The 17,569-nt window shown below is 34.4% G+C and overlaps 1 protein-coding gene across 7 annotated transcripts in view; it reads right to left on the reverse strand.

The window, feature by feature from the left end:
- PTPN13 (protein tyrosine phosphatase non-receptor type 13) overlaps nucleotides 1-17,569 on the reverse strand; it is a 223,551-nt gene that overhangs the window by 107,695 nt on the left and 98,287 nt on the right. For all 7 annotated transcript variants that reach the window (XM_027060249.2, XM_027060259.2, XM_027060255.2 and 4 more), the window contains exons 4-6: nucleotides 16,763-16,828; nucleotides 14,357-14,542; nucleotides 9,993-10,080 (exon numbers count right to left, since the gene is read on the reverse strand). In XM_027060249.2, the coding sequence (XP_026916050.2) occupies nucleotides 9,993-10,080; nucleotides 14,357-14,542; nucleotides 16,763-16,828 (340 nt within the window). The remainder of the gene's footprint in view (nucleotides 1-9,992; nucleotides 10,081-14,356; nucleotides 14,543-16,762; nucleotides 16,829-17,569) is intronic.

Genomic DNA, 17,569 nt, shown 5'->3' on the forward strand with positions numbered 1-17,569 from the left:
ATTGGTCTGTATAAGTCAATTGCCTCTTCAGGGCGATAGCTATAAGCTTTAATTCCCTGACTTCAAATTTTACCTTAAAAATCTTAGAAAAGTGAATTTATTTCAGAATGGTCCACAAATAATTGCTTCCTGGAGAATTAGATTCAGACACTTTGCTTTTCTTGCAACTCATGTTTCCCTGAACATGGATCTTTTTAAGTGCAAATAAGTATAACATCAATATTTGGGGCATGTCATATCAAGATCACTGAGAATATACCACACCACATCTAGACATAGATTATCACAGACTCTAGCTTCTAATCTAAGATAATTTAAAACTGATAAACACATGTTTATGTTACAGTATTTTAGAGATAAATCACATTCTTAAACAAACCACATATTGAAACTCATTAATTTAGAATTTTATTAAAAATGTAGAACAGATATTCTTCAAAATTGATAGAATACATTAGATAAAAAATAAGAATTGAAAGGACTTAAGGGTCATACAACCACAGACGAACTCAACAATCTGCTTTCTTTTACCACTTAGCTACCAACAAGTAGCCAAACTTAGAGACAATCAAACAAGTGAGTATTTTGGCAAGGTCATAAATTCATAGTCAAACATGTTGGACACTCAGCACCATGTGTTAATAGTAATTTCACTCACTCTCTACCATGCTTCACTTTTTCTCATTCTTCAATTTTCCCACCTTAATTCCCTCTTATTTTTTCTGATGATCTTATCTCATATTCCAACCAGAAAATAGAATCTGTTAGAAGAGAGCTTTCTCACTTTTCCATGGCTAATTCTATACATCTACCCATGTCTGCCAATCTTTTCCCTTGTCTCAAAAGATGAAATCTTTTACCAGGTGAAGGCCAATTCCCAATACGTGTTCAATCCCCTCTCCTTTCATGTTATCAGAGATTTTGCTTCTTTGCTTAACTTCTGTCCTCCATGTTAATTAACCCCTCTTTATATTGAGTCCTTACCATTAGCACATAAACATACTTTAATGTCTCTATAATAAAAAGCAAACTAAACCAAACCTCTACCCTGTTACCACATTTCCCTCTTGCCACTGCTGTCTCCAATTTCTTACTTTGCATTCAGTAGTCTCACTTTAGCCAACTTTCAACTCCTCCACACCTGGGCAACTCTCCTTATGTATCACTAATGACCCCTATATTGCCAAATCCAATGATTTTATCTCCATATCCTACCTATCTCTACAGCAACAACTACCCATCAGCAACAACCGATGGTGAGGACAGTCACTTAATAAAGAACAATCCTCTCTTTACAAGAGTGTTTTCTCCTACTTCTTAGATTGCTCATTCTTAGTCTTTGCTTTTTCCTCCTCTATCAGATATTCAAATGTTGGATGTCCTCAGATATCAGTTTTAGAACCCTATCTTTTCACTCTTTTCTTATATAATTTCATCTGCTAACAAGGCTTTAAGTATTATCTATATACTGATAACTCCCAAATTTAAATTCTTGGCACCAATGTCTTCTGGGAGCTCCATTATTACATAGTTGGAACTTATATTACTAAATCTTAGAAGCATCTCAACCTGAACATGCTGAAAACCAACTTTTTGCTTCCTACATCCAGAGATAATTCATTCAACGCCAATCTTTCCAATTACAGAAAATAGCATCATTATTCAATTGATTGCTCAAAACAGAAATAAAGGCACCATCCTGAAATCCTTCATCATCCTTACGCCCATATCAAATCCATCAGAAGTACTGACTATTTAACTTCTCAGAGATAACTTACTCCATGTGATTATTTCGATTTTCAATGGCATCACCCTATTCCCAGTTAACATTACCACTTGACTAGAAAACTGCAATGGCTTCTGGATAGCCCTCCCCCATTCTTTCTTCATCCAACCACTCTCTACTCAGCAGTCAGAGTTATCTTCTTAAAGATAAATTCCATGATGCCACTACCCTTTTTAACAAGTCTCAAAGGCATAGTATTATACTCAAAATAAAATCGGACTCCTTTCAGGTCTGCTGTTTGAATCTTTCTTAGTCTCATCTCCACTTCTTTTATTCCATCCAGGCCACAGGTTTTCTTGTTAAGCTCTCTTCTATGTTAGGACATTTATACATATTGTTTTCTCTGCCCTGAATGGTCCAGACCTTTCTCATGATTAGTTGTTTCTTATCCTATACTTTTATTTTAAATATGACTTCTTCAGTGAGGCCTACTCTGACCACTATTCAAATAATCACCATATGTGCCATGAGTTTATTCTATCTGTAACAGGTAGATTTATCATTCTTTTTTAGGTCATTAGTATTTACTAACAATATATTAATGGGCCATGGGATCCTAAAAGCACCGTGTCTTCTCACCAGCCATATAAAATTTAAAACTAATTGCTAGTAAGGTGGTTCTTGGATAACTACTGCTCTATAAATGCTAGGTTTTTACCTTTATGCAAAGTAGTAGATATAAAAATATTTCAGTTCATATTTATTAGAAGTCCAGAAAGTTATCATTTTTAAATTCTGTGAGGTAGGACAAAATTATAATGAAAATAATCCATTTAAGAGGCACCTGGGTGGCTCAGTCAATTAAGCGTCCGACTTCAGCTCAGGTCATGATCTCAAGGTTCATGGGTTTGAGCCCTGCATTGGGCTCTGTGCTGACAGCTCAGAGCCTGGAGTCTGTTTCAGATTCTGTGTCTCCCTCTCTCTCTGCCCTTCCTCTGCTCGCACTCTGTCTCTCAAAAATAAATAAACATTAAAAAAAAATTAAAAAAATAAATAAAAGAAAATAATCCATTTAAAAATTTGCACTACTTTGCTGCTCTCCATCTACAAAATATGCCAAATTTAACCATGGTTCAATTTGCTCTCCATGTCTGAAAATCACATTATGATAGCCAACTTAAAGTCTCATGACTATTACTAATAAAAGATAGTTTTGAACCATAATAATGTCTCTTCTGGTAGCCAATAAAACGAAGGAATGGTGAAATAGGAAGGGGAGTGAGAAAGAAAGAAGGGACGGGGGAGGGATTGATACTCTTGAGAAAAATGGGCAAAAATTTGTGGACGTGTGAAACAAGGTTCAAAGTAATATGTATATACTTGGTATGTATATGCTCTAAAGTAAAATTGTAAGGGCTATGAACCACAAAAGCATTAAAGGCAGAAACTGAGTGTAGATCATTTTTTGAAGGAAGAAAAAAGAAGGGTTAGGAAAGAGATGTTTGGAGTGGTTTCTCCAGTGGGTCTATTAGCCTATGACTGCTTTTGTTTGCTTTTTAGATGAGGAAAAAAAAAAAAAAAAGACAACCTTCAGGTAGGTAACAGAGAGATGGATTTGGGCTGGTATAAACACACCATTTAAAAAAAAAATTTTTTTTTAATGTTTTTATTTATTTTTGCGACAGAGAGAGACAGAGCATGAGCAGGGGAGGGGCAGAGAGAAAGGGAGACACAGAATCCGAAGCAGGCTCCAGGCTCTGAGCTGTCAGCACAGAGCCTGATGCAGGGCTCGAACCCACAGACTGTGAGATCATGACCTGAGCTGAAGTCAGACGCTTAACCAACTGAGCCACCCACGCGCCCCTAAACACACCATTTTTAAATCACATATTACTAACTGGCAGGAGTCTCAGTGCATTTTGTCATGTCAATGATACTCATTATCTTCAACTATACAATTGGGTATGTATTTGCCTGATTAACATTTCACAAGTGGATAAAATATATATAACATCAAAGAACATATCATGGTTGCCTTGAATTGCTAAAGCACTGTGGGAAAAATGTCACTAATCTGGGAACTAAAAATGAGAGTTCAAATATAGAATCTGGCCCTTTAAGTGAGGAGAAACATGGAATTCCAGACTCATTTATTAGGTGCACAAGTCTGTTAGACGAGCGAGAACCATGTACTGTTGTTAACACCAGTGCCCCTTACTTACTAACTTTATTTGAGGCTGCATAAAGTGCAATTTCTTCAACTGCTTTCCAGATATTTTTATTATATGTATTACGTATATACATATAATAGCTGGGCTATTACAATTATTTTATTTAACAGGCAGTAAACAGCACTGAAAACATGAAGTACATCTAAGAGCTGTGCTCACTACCCATTTTGATTATAGGAAGTTAATTATTTCTGAAGGCAGTGCCATTGGAACTACTTGTAAAAGCGTTCAGGTGGAAACTTCTTTAATATTTTCCCATCCTGGGAGAATTACTAGCTCCTGTCACTATAGTCATAGAGCATTCTGGCCCTCTCTTAGGACATTTCTTTCACTATATTAAAATCATCTATTATATTGGTATCCATCATCACTCCCACTCATTTCCTCACCCCTCCCCCACTGGAACAATAACATAAGAAACCATGTCTTACCTGTTTTTGTATTTCTAGTTCCTGATTAAAGACGTTCCAAAAGAATGATTGTAGAATGGATTGAATGCATAACTTCTTGAAACCTTTTAAAGCCAATTTAGGTAGCATAATCTACCAGAAAGATTACTGTCAAAACACCTGGGTTTTAATTCTAGCTTTACCAAATACAATCCATGAGCTTGGGCAAGCCACTTAATTTCTGTGTTTCTCACTTCATTTACAAAACCGTGGACATAACTTGTTATACTTTCTTCTTAAAGAGGACAGGATAAATGAACTAACCCCTAATGAACTATTATGAGATCTTCTGAATAAGGGCAACATAAAATTCTAAATTCCTCCTCCCTTTCATTTCTGCTTTATTTTCCTCAGCATATAATTACCTACCAAGGGGGAATTTAAAAGTTCCTTTGAGAAGAAATCATGAAACCAGAAATCAAAAGATCTCCAACAAAAGTTTTAGATTGTATAATTAAAAAAAATCAAATTATTCAAAACAGGATAAATGGTGACTACAGGTGGATTTTTCATCTCTCAAAAAGGCTCTGAGTTCAGAGAGAGTTTACAGACACAATTATTTTACATACAATTATGAGCATCCAAATATAAAATGAATCCATAAACATTTTCCTTCTGGAGAATACACAGCTTGCTAAAAACTAAATGGGGAAAATAAATAAAAATAAAAGATTTTAAGAATATAAAAAGTCTTCCTAATAGAACATAGTCCATTTATTTTAGCTAAATTAAAAAAAAATCTCCCTTGTAAAGTACATTGTGTTTAATTATTTTTGTTATATATGATTAACATCATCCTTACTTGGATACCATCATTCACCTTTCCCCTCACACAAGACTCAAAAATTCAAGTGTCCCCTAGAAGCTAAGTTCAAAATGACATTTCAGTATTAGAAGAGGCTCCCCGATTACCCATCTGTCCTCACAAGTGTGTTCAAGTACATAAAAAAAGAAACATGATATTGTCAATACGCCCAAGTTCTGAAGCACTATCATGCTGATCTGATCATGGTGTAGGTTTCCGCCTTAAGCTTGGCAGGAAACATGTGATTTCTTTCTGCTTACTGAAGCCATTTTATCAGCATTGGCAGTATAAAATAACAAAATGGGGGCAGACAGCCCAATAGTTTAGGCCTTAAGCTTTTGTAACAGATCTGAGAGGTAAGATATGAGGAAAGACCTTTTAAGGTCATTTACTGATAGATAAAAAATGTCATTGTTAAGTTTCAATCTAATGACCAAATCACTTAGATACAGGCGTTAACCCTAAAATCGCTTACTTCTTTTAACCTAATTTTGTATCTCACTGCCCATTTTGAAATTTTCTTTACTGAAAACTGTGGCTAGGAACCTAATAAACTAAAGCTATCACTACATAAAGGTTTCAGGTTGGTTTGCATCAAAGAGAATGTTTTAGTACTGATGTAGTATAACAAGGCCCTGTGCTGCAAGTGGCCACTGACAGTTAAGAACTGGCACTGCCTGGGCACCTGGGCGGCTCAGCTGGTTAGGTGTTCGACTCTTGATTTAGGCTCAGGTCACGATCTCATGGAATTCAGCCACACATGAGGCTCTGCACTGACATTGCGGAGTCTGCTTGGGATTCTGTCTTTGCCCCCTCCCTGCCCACACTCTCCCTTTCTCTCAAAATAAATAAATAAATAAATAAATAAATAAATAAATAAGCATTAAAACAACAAACAAACAAACAAACAAACACAACAACACAAAACCAAACCCTGGCACTGCCCAAAAGTAACACTGGTGTCCTAGAAGAATGTTTCTTCTTCACAAGGTAATTTTTTTAATCTTAAAGTTTTTACATTAACTATATATGCTATATTAGTATATACCATTGACTATTAGCTGCTAATTGCTTGTCTGGTACTGGCTATAAGTGGTATATTATATTGATTCTATCTTTGAGATGTGGTTTTATACATTTGCTAAAGGTAATTAAGAGAGCCCTTGAGCAGTAATACTACTGTGCAAAGCAATGGCTAAGAACTGAGGAATACTCTTCCATGACACATGATCTAAAAAAGGCTATTGTTTAAGTATAAGGACCTCTAATTCTATCCAAAATGTAAACACAAACAAAATTTGGTTTATCTTGAATGATAAATTGTAATTCCTTACAAATTCTCCTGAGTATTGGTATAGAGATTTAATTCTCCAATAAAAGGATATGACTAGATATAAAATCAATGGACAGTCTAAAGATTTCTCTGTCAAAATTTTAAACTCACTACAGTCAAGCCAAAATTATCTGGATTTGGATAGTCTATGAATCATAAGCATTCTAAAGAACTGTTAGATAATAATACTGAATACCTCTTAATATTATAAAAACAAAATCACAAAAGGCATTAATAATTTGGTTTAAAGCTTTTTTTAAAGTTTATTTTGAGAGAGAGGGAGAGAGAAAGTGTATGTGTGTGAGTGCAGGAGGGACAGAGAGAGAATCCCAACTAGGCTCTTCTGCACTGTCAGTGTGAGCCTGATTCAGTGGGGCTCAAACTCACAAACCATGAGATCATGACTTGAGTCAAAATCAAGAGTCAGATGCTTAACTGACTAAGCCACCCAGGCGCCCCTAAAACTTCTGATATATTTGTTTTTATAGTAAGAAAATAGTCTAATAATATGAGCCAAGATGGTGAACTACAGCTTTTTTTTTTTTTTACTTTGCATACAACTTAATGTTTAAACATAGATTATCTAAAACAATAAATCATAGAGTCTTATATATTTCTTTATGGAACCATTAAAATTGTATTACAAATGTATTATGAAATCTAATAGTCTTATAAAACTTTTTCTCATATCCATTGAATTGACAAATATTCATTTTTCATCTACAAAAACTTGTGTGCTTAATGTAATAGGTATTCTCTCTCCTTAGCATCTACATGTCCAGAAAGCTTAATTTTGTATACACATTTATTAAAAAATATGTATACATATGTATAAATGTAAATGACAATAAAATAGCCTTCTATTTAAAGTATGTTTTAGAGTAGATATAGATTCAGCTCAAACTATCAACACTAAAATAGTATGTAATAATTACTGTCTGTAACAATAAGACTCTGAGTGATTGAAAGTAATACAATCTAAACTATGTTAACACTTAAGTCTTTAAATATGGCATGATGATCTTTTTTGTTTTCTATAGAATATATAATGGACAGGGATAAAATGGGGGACTCATATATATAGGAACATTTCTTTTTTTTTTTAAGGAAAAAACTACTTAAAAATTAACAATTAATAATATAACATTATAGTTACTAACTCAACAAATAACAAACAAGAAAACCAACTTCAATTCTATAACATGGCCATTTAATGATAGTAGGAGATGATAGAAGGGAATTCCAGAAAAAGATTAGAGAAAGAAAGGAATGAGAAATAAGGAAGAAGAGAGAGAAACGGAGAGTGAGGGAAGGAGAGAGAGGGATGGGGGAAAGGGAGGAGAAACCAGAAGGATGATAAATAAGAGAAAGAAAAATCATTTCTTTTAAATCTAACATTCACTTATTAAAGTGCTCACTATGTCTTCTTGAAAAAGACTCTTCCAGCTTGCCATTGACATTTAACTATGATTTTCTATTATTATTCAGCTCTAAAACAGGAGACTGACTGAAAAGTTGATGGATTAACAAAATGCTGCTCTTCTTGGCACCAAAGTTCACGCTATATCAATATCTCAAGTTGTAGTATAGTGTTAAAATAAAGGGAAATATTTTTACCTACAAGAAGAAGGTAAAAATATTTCCCTTTATTTTAAAACTATACTACATTATACTATATAGTGTATATATATACACACACATATATATACACACATATAGTCCGCCTTCTGTTTTTTTGACCCATGCATAAATAATATATGTATTAGAAAAGTAACCTTATGTAACCAGAAATAAATTGATTATATTGATGATATGAAAGCAAAGGTACTTTTTCAAAAAAGTAGTCCTTATTCCATAAGTAAAACAGAAGTACCAAAACAGCCACTTAACTAACTAAACCATTACAGAATCACTCCATCAGAAACGATTTTATTGCTTTTCCTTGATTTCTCAAGATAAGCAGTACACTTGCTGAGGGGAACATTGTTCCTTCTCAATATAAGAGTTCTGAATTCTGTAAAACATTTGGCTCAGATAATCAAGTGGCTATATTTAGGTTTCACAATGAGACTTTTTTCATAGGCTTTAACTAAGACAGCTGTGCCCTGATTATCTGATTAAATTAAAAAGTTAAACATCTTAGCTTTTTAATCTATTATCAATTAGAATGTTTTATTAGAATATATTTAAGCAATATTTACATTTACTTTGCACAGCCCCAAGATTTAAGACAATAAAATGCTTCACCTATAAAATATTTTTCATGTTTAGATTATCATAATTGTCAATATTGCTTGAGAAATAGAGAACAAAGATAATCAGCAAAAACAAAAGTTCATTTCATAAATAAGCCAAGCTTGAAATTTAACACAAAAATAAATTTTCATGTAAACATTAATTTTTTCTGCTTTCATTTTACATGTTTGGGATTTATAATCATTTTCTTAAAAAAGTGATTGTATAGGACCCATAATTATCTAATGCTGTTTGTAACAGCAAAACCACTTTTCATTAGTTTTTATTTACTAAGTATCTTATAACCTAAAACAGTATTTGATAACTGCAAGTCATAAAATTAGTTGGTAATGAAATTGACTTAGGGGGTTGTGATTCCGATTAAAATAAGAAATAGAATAGAAAACAGTGTAGTAGGGGCGCCTGGCTGGCTCAGTTGGGAGAGGGTGGGACTTTTGATCTCAGGGTTGTGAGTTCAAGTCCCAGTTTGGGTGTAGAGATTACTTAAAAAAATAAAATTAAATCTTAAAAAAAAAGAAACAAAGAAACAAAATAGAGTGCAGTAAAAGTAATGTTGCTTTCTGAAACTTTGTTTCAATAGTGTCCATGTGCTTATTTCACCTTGCTTTAAAATGCATTTTTGGGGCTCCTGGGTGGCTCAGTTGGTTAAGCATCCGACTCTTGGTTTTGATTCAGGTCTTGATCTCACAGTTTATGCATTCGAACCCTGCACGGGCTCGGCTGACAGCACAGAGCCTGCTTGGAATTCTCTCTCTCCCTCTCTCTCTCTGCCTCTCCCCTGCTCTCTCACGCTCTCTCAAAAAAAATTTATTTTTAATATAAAATTACATGATAAAGTAAATAAATTATATTATTGCTATAATAACAATATTGGAAAGGAAATGATTTACTATGGGAGTCCTGGCTGTCTTAGTAATGTTTTCTGCATAATTTTAAAGGATTTATATATTAATATAGTTACTGTTCCTGTCGGTTCCCTGCCTCCACTTTGCATACTTATATTCTTTTCTGTTTTTTTTAAATGTTTATTTAATTTTGAGAGAAAGAGAGAGGGCCACCCAGGCGCCCCTGCATACATGTATTCTAATTATGGTCACAATTATCAGATTTCCAAGTCAGGTAAATATGATTTCATAAAAGAAACAATGAAATAAGGTTAAAGCTCAAAAGTTTCCCATTAATATATTCTTACCTGTTGGTAATCCTTTTCCTCTCAATCGGTCTCGAATAGCCTGGCTTCGATCAGGCTTTTGTTCACTGTTACGGGAAAGTTGATCCGTCTGTACACAGATAATCAAAAATCAAGTTTGACAAAACAACCTGCCTTTTGTTTTCATGGTAATTGTCTACAGAATGACATTAGTTAGACAATTTTTGGAGTAAAACATTAACTAAGACACTCAACACTTACTATTGTTAATTTGTATTCCTTCAACAGGATTTATGTAACTCAGTTCTGGCCAATTACTCTTCAGGAAATGAAAGGCAAGGCAGAGTTATAGAAGAAAGCCAAACTGAAGTAGTTAAAATGAGTTCCATCTGAAAACAGTAAACTTGAAGAGTTTTTTTTTTCCTGATAATTACATTACTCTCTCAAGTTAGATTATAATTTTAAAATCATATTAATTCTGGTACAATAAATTTTCTCCTGATTTAACTATGCATTGAGGGTACTGACTTAAATTATTTTCAAAAATAATTTACCAGATTTTTCCTGCCAGAAATTACATTTGAGAAATGCTTTAAACTAAATGACATATTGAGGGATGACAATTAAATTTAAATCAATGCTCTTTTAAATCTCCTTTATAATAAAATGTTTAAGTAGTCTTAAGCTTTAATAACTTTAACTAAGGGTACTCCTTTGAAATAAAGCATGTTATTTTCTTCCTCCCTGGCTCCTTGAAGCTCAGTTGCCATCATGAATGACACAGTTAGCTATCCGGACTGGGAAGTTCATAACCAACCGAGTACTTGAGCGGAAATAAATGGTTATTGATGTTCTTCATCCCCAAAAGGCGATAGTACCTAAGAAATTTGGGAAAAACTACCCAAAATGTACAAGACGACACCAGACACCATCTTTGTATTTGGATTCAGAACTCATTCGGGTGGTGGTAAGACAACTGGCTTTGGCATGATTTTTGATTCCTTGGATTATGCAAAGAAAAGTGAACCCAAACAAAGAGATGGCCTGTTTGAGAAGAAAAAGACCTCAAGAAAACAGTGAAAGGAACACAAGAACAGAACGAAGAAAGTCAAGGCAACAGTGCAAAAGCCAATTACTGGTGTTGACAAAAAGAAATGAAGTATCTAGCAGTGAGCAGGAGACTGGACAACAGAAGGAATAAAAAGATTCTGCAGTGACTGTGGTGATTGTGCAGATTTCTCATGAGAAGATTAATAAAGTAAGAACTTTAAAAAATTGATAAAATAAAATAAAGCCTATCATAGGGGAGATGGGTGGGCGGATGGGTGAAATAGGTAAAGGGGATTAAGAGTACACTTATGATGAGCAACTGAGCACTGAGTAATGATGTATAGAATTGTTGAATCACTATATTGTATACCTGAAACTAATATAATACTGTATGCTAACTATACTGGAATTAAAATTAAAAAAAAAATAAATTAAAAATGTATTGGTGGGGAAAAAAAAGCATATTACCTTTAAAAAATAAATAAAAGTGTATCAACTTAGATCAAATTCCACATGATTAGGGATGAAAAATTAGAACACTAGGTTTATTTAGATGATCAATTAGAGTAAAAACTCCAAGAAAAAGGAGAGATAATGATGAAGAGAAATTATTTAAATCTGGCACCAGGGGAATGCATACATATTTGTTTACACACAAACACACACATTTTAATATTGTTCCATTGGTGAAACCTGTTTGCATATGGATTATAAATCCAGGGGCACCTGGATGGCTCAGTCTGTTAAGCATCTGACTTCAGCTCAGGTCATGATCTCATGGTTCATGACTTCAAACCCGCATCAGGCTCTGTGCTGACAGCTCAGAGCATGGAGCCTGCTTCAGATTCTGTGTCTCCTCCTCTCTCTCTGCCCCTCCTTGCTCTCTCTCTCTCTCTCTCTCTCTCTCAAAAATAAGTAAACATTAAAAAACAAAACAGAACAAAATGGTAGCTGTTGGGAGTTCTGTCCAGTGATACTAGCAAGAGCAATGGAACGATGACTGGAACGTTGTTATTTCTTCTTAGTAGAAATTTGCCTCTGGAAAGGTAGGCTCCCTATATATGAACTCTAATTGACCCTTCTATTCTTCTCTGCTACTAACCAATCCCACAACACTCCCCATACAGACTTAATACTGTTGCTCAAACATACCCTCTTCTTTCCTCCTTCACAGCATTATCTAGGTTTACTTCCCTCTGCCTAGATTACTTTCTATCTAGACTTTTGGATCTAGTTCAAAGTGCTATTTTTCAATGCAGTCATAATTTGTATCCTTTCCCCTCAAACCTTCAAACGGTATGTTGCTTTCCATACCGTTCTCTGCATTTTATAATTAAGCAAATGGTCTTTAAATAAGAGCTCTTAGAAGGTAGAACAAACATTTTATTCAAATGTATATATATCTGCAGTATCTAGCACGTTTCATATGTAGATGAGCAATATATAGTTACTGCAATAAACTGACCTAAATACTAAATGTAAAGAGATAGACATCTTTTATCTAACATGGGCAACTATTAGAAGGATAAGAGAATTTCATGGAGGAATATTTCTTCATGGAAAGGGTAAGAAAAAGTATTTCCAACAATTTTACTGTATCAAAAAAATAGCAAGACAAGTCTTAGAGGAGGTGTGGTATAACAGAAAGATCCCTGGACTAATAGGAAACATATATCCCATAAGCTGTGTGAATCTCAATTTCCTTATTTATAAAGTGAGTTAGTACAGATCAATACTTCTCAAAGGGAGCTTTACAGATCATTAGTATTATGGGAAAAATCTATAAAAAAAAAAGACACAAATAAGTTTGGGAAATGTTTCACCTACATGTAGGCATATCATTCTTGAAGGTAATACAGTCTAGTGTATTAAAGGTTCTGAGAAGTTCTGCAGTGAAAATATATTTTAATTTCTCTTAAATATTAGATTTTCCTCGAAATTATTTGATCACAAAGGAATTTTTATTTATTTAATTAAAAAATGGTTATTTATTTATTTTGAGAGCAAGAGAGAGAGACAGCACAAGTTGGGGAGGGACAGAGAGAGAAGGAGGAGGGAATTCCAAGCAGGTTCCACACTGTCAGTGCAGAGTCTGATGTGGAGCTCAGTGCCACTAATCCTAAGATCATGACCTAGCCAATATCAAGAGTCAGATGCTTAACTGACTGAGCCACGCAGGCATCCCCACACAGGAATTTTTAAAAACAAAACTATATTTGAAAATATTTAGGAAACTTTGGTCTGGATAGAGGGCTTTCATAGATTTTTAGTAGTTTTACCTTTGTTTGTTTTTTTAAGTCACATGCAGGAATACAAACAAATAAATCAATTAAAATTGGAGGCAGCTCTAGTTAAGGAGGGGACATTAGCAGCCAAGAATCGCATTCACTCAGTCTCTACTACTTGTATTCCTTTCACTGCAGAAGTACCAAGGCTGCATGGGGTACAGTTTACAAACCATTTGCCCGGAAGAATCTATGAGCCTGTTTCTTGTTAACTGGCAAACTGCATGGAATTTGGATATACCCCTGCCAGCCATACAACATCCTGGTTAAGATGACAGAGCTGAACTCCTAGGGAAGAAGTTTAAGAAGCCATCAAGAACACTGTGTGACAGTAGCAAATTGTGGTCCACACGAAGGAGAAGGACTTCACTTGAAAGGGTAAGAGCAGATGAAGTTTGGATCTAAACAGATATCAGAAACCAAGGGAAACTAGGCAAATGGGATAGAATGTAGCTCAAGAAACGCAGAGGTGGGACGATAAATACCGTGTGTTATTTTGGGGATTCTTCACATCTGAGACAAGAAAGAGAATGGGAGAGTCCAGGTCTTGGGGCAATCTAGCAGAGATACAAGCATGTATCACCCCTGCCCATCAGGTGACAGTGTCCCCAGAGGGTGGAGAGGATTTCAGGAATAGCCTTGTCCAGACAAGTAAGCGGCCAAGAAAGAGGTTACAGAGCAACAGAAAGTGCGTTATTAATGTGAAAACCCATTTTGTATGTCAGTGCGTTTTTCATAATAGACAGAACCACTTGCTGAGGATGTAAGAAAGGACGCAAGAGCAGATGATTTCAGCTCTAACATGCTGTGACTCTATAGTACTTGTTGGAATACAGTTCTAAAAAAAAAAAGACTAATTCTTACAAAATCTAGGAGACTAAGTCAATTGACTGGGCTTCTAAATTTTAAGTGCCATTTCAAATAAACCACTGACATTAGAGCAAGAAATTTACTCTCCTGTCCTCATCTTCATTGAGAAAATGCCACCAATAGTATCTTTAAAGAAAATCCTGTGATACTCTGTTAAATTTTAAAATATGACTATCTGCATCAGTCGGAACTGTGGCTTACCCCAGAAAGATTTCCCAGAACCAGTTTGACCAACTGTTTCACGTAGGAAAATGAAGGTGCACAGTTGCTATTCCTAATGTGGGCGCTGCAAGCATCCAGGACAGTCCGGACAGAAACTCGAGCATATATAACATCTTCACACATTCCAAGCAGTATGCTGTTGAGGTGATCTCCAAGCTTGATAGGCTAATGTAAAGAAAGAAAAGGCACTTTCAGAACTGTGGGTAAATCTTATCTAACAAAGTCAAGCCATTTCAGGAGTCATAGGAACCACACCAAATACATTTCAAATACTCGGAAGAAATGAGCTCCTTATCTAGCAGTATGTACATTTTAGTGTATTTTATCTTTTCATAATCCAAAAAAATTATTAGCAGAAGATGGTTAACACACATCTCCCAAGACAGGAAGTATTACAGAAAAACACTTTTTTGGGGGTAGGGGGGCTAGGGGGGTAGGGTATAATAAAGAAATGGAATTCCTAGGTCATTCAAATATTTTGGTAAGCAGTTATGTGAGTGTGTGTGTACAATAAATGATTTCCTAACAATTGATAAAATGTAACATATTCATTATATATTAAATATAATTTGATACTCTCATGATAACTTAGATTTCAAATACTGCAATGACTCAAGTCATTTAAATATCAGTTCTCATTATGCTGGTGAATCAGAGAAACTGGAATGTAAGATTTTTTAATTAGTTGACATGATTTGTAGAACATTATATCCACATATCCAATAAGCATACAAAAAATGCAAATTAAAACCACAAAAAGAAGCCACTACATGACTAAACAGAATGGGTAAAAAGAAGACTGATAATATTGATAAGGAGAAAAGCACTGTTGGTGGGAGTTTAAACTGGTACATCCACTTTGGTTGAAACATGCTTTCCCTGTGACCCTTCCTTTCCGCTTCTCATCCATTTGTATATTATGTCATCCTTTAGATCTCACCTTAGATGCAGTGTCCTTTAATAAACACATCCTAACCCTCTAAATCTAGTTAAAGGCTCTGACTCTGGTGTTCCATGGCACCCTCCAGTTCCCTACCACAGCATTCATGCATTGTTATAACTGGTTATTCAATGCCTGGACTCATTGATATACTCCACAGGCACGGGCCATTCTATTCCTACTATCTAGTACAGTGTCTGACACAAGACGGGGCTTCAACTTTTGAATTGGTATTGAATACTTGCAAAATGACTATGATTTCTGATAGCAAAATACTAGTGAAAGTTTATGTACTTCCTCTCCAATTTATACATTATTGATACTGACTTAATTTTCAGTTATCTGAAGAGTATAAAGTGTTAGCCATAGGCTGTGATCACATTTTGCACGTATGTTAGGTTGTATAATATATGATACCAATATATTCAGTAATAATTTAACTTTTTCACTTCTATTTATCAAGTTGAAACTGAGGGTTTTTCATGATACAAAATGAGACTGAACCAAGTTGAAGCCATCATCCATCTTTCATGGATCTTAGGATATCTGGATTTTAGAATAAAAGCCTAAAATGCCTGTTACTTCTTAATTTAATTAAAACAAACTCTTACACCTAGTTATTTTTCTTTTCGACTTCTAAATGCCTAAAATAAAACCTAATTATGTATGTTAAATCTTTGCTCTGATGAAATACAGTTATCTTTTTTTTTTTAAGTAGGCTTCATGCCCAGCATGGAGCCCAATGCAGACATCAGTGCAGGACTTGAACTCATGACCTTGGGATTAAGACCTGAGCTGAGATCAAAAGTCACATGCTAAATTCACTGAGCCACGTAGACAGTCTGAAATAAGTTATTTTTATAGTTTCAGTTACTATTTGTTATTATATTTATATTGGGTCTTTAGGAATCAGTTATTTTAGAAAATAAGGACTAGAAACAGCCCAATGGTCATTGGAGCCTAAGACTTCAGAAAGTGTTGTTTTAATATTGGTGTTTGCTGCCATAGGCTTAGCGAAGTATACTTTTGAAGGGACAAGAAAAAAAAAGTAATGAAGTATATACTTTGAGATCTATTATTCCTATGCTTCTGCATCAAAAAAGGTTATCACTTTAGTTCAAGAATGAAATCATCAACATCTACAATCATTCTTATAAGTCATTAAATTAGAAGAAATTATGTGGACTTGCTGTAATTTTTGAAGAGGCCACTACATTTCACAGACTAAATGGTTGAAACCTGGGTAGCAACTGATACAATTCCAAGAACATTCTGAGAGCAATAATTGTCTTTAGAATTTTATTATTTCCTTCTGAGAGTATGACATTATTAATGGAACAGCATAGAAATGCTGGTATGCCTGATAATATGCTGTAGAACATATAAATACAGGGAAGAACTTTCTAAAAAGGGTGAAGTTGTACAGATGTGACAATTTGACTTACTTGGCTCTGAGGCACTTCATGATCAGCTCCCCAATACAATGTCATTCCAAGAGAATAAATATGGATCTAGGAATAGAATTTTAAAAATCATATTATCGTAAAATAAAATTTAAAACTTTAGCGAGTACTAAAAAAATTAGCAAGTACTATATATTCATGACTTTTTGTCCCAGATAAAGTATAACATGTGATTTGAGAAATTAATCATTTCGTACTTTGCATAAACGTATGTTAAGAACTTAAAATAGAAAATAAGACTAGAAATGATCAGAATAAATTTCCCCCTTTATTTCCTAGCCTATCATCTGTCAATAATTTTATTAGTTCTTATTTGTTTTAAAGTTTCTTTATGTAAACTCACACTAATACTGTATATTTCTTTTTTTTTTAAATAAAAGGTGAAAGATTTATTAGATCTGAAGAGAAACCAGAGTATTCTCCTTTCTTTTTAAAACTAAATAATCTCTATGACTAAGGTGGGGCTCAAATTCCTGAATCCAAGATCAAGAGTCACATGCTGTACAGACTGAGCCAGCCAGGCACCCCACAGATACATCTTTTAATTTTTCCCCTTTTATAAAATGTCAGAAACTTTAAAATTACTCTGCACTTGCATTTTTAATTTAACAAGAGATATGGGTGATGTCATTTTGTACATGCAGGTATTTCTCTTGACTTGGTTCTCAGAGATTATGAATAAAAGAGTAAATGATCTGTAATTTTCATACACATTGTTGAATTCTCCTACAAAGAAGTTGTAGTATTTTGCATTTCTACCAGCAACATGTAAGAGATTTTTTTTCACAA

The sequence above is a fragment of the Acinonyx jubatus genome, chromosome B1 (genome assembly GCF_027475565.1).
Source record: "Acinonyx jubatus isolate Ajub_Pintada_27869175 chromosome B1, VMU_Ajub_asm_v1.0, whole genome shotgun sequence".
In the NCBI taxonomy this organism is placed as follows: Eukaryota; Metazoa; Chordata; class Mammalia; order Carnivora; family Felidae; genus Acinonyx; species Acinonyx jubatus.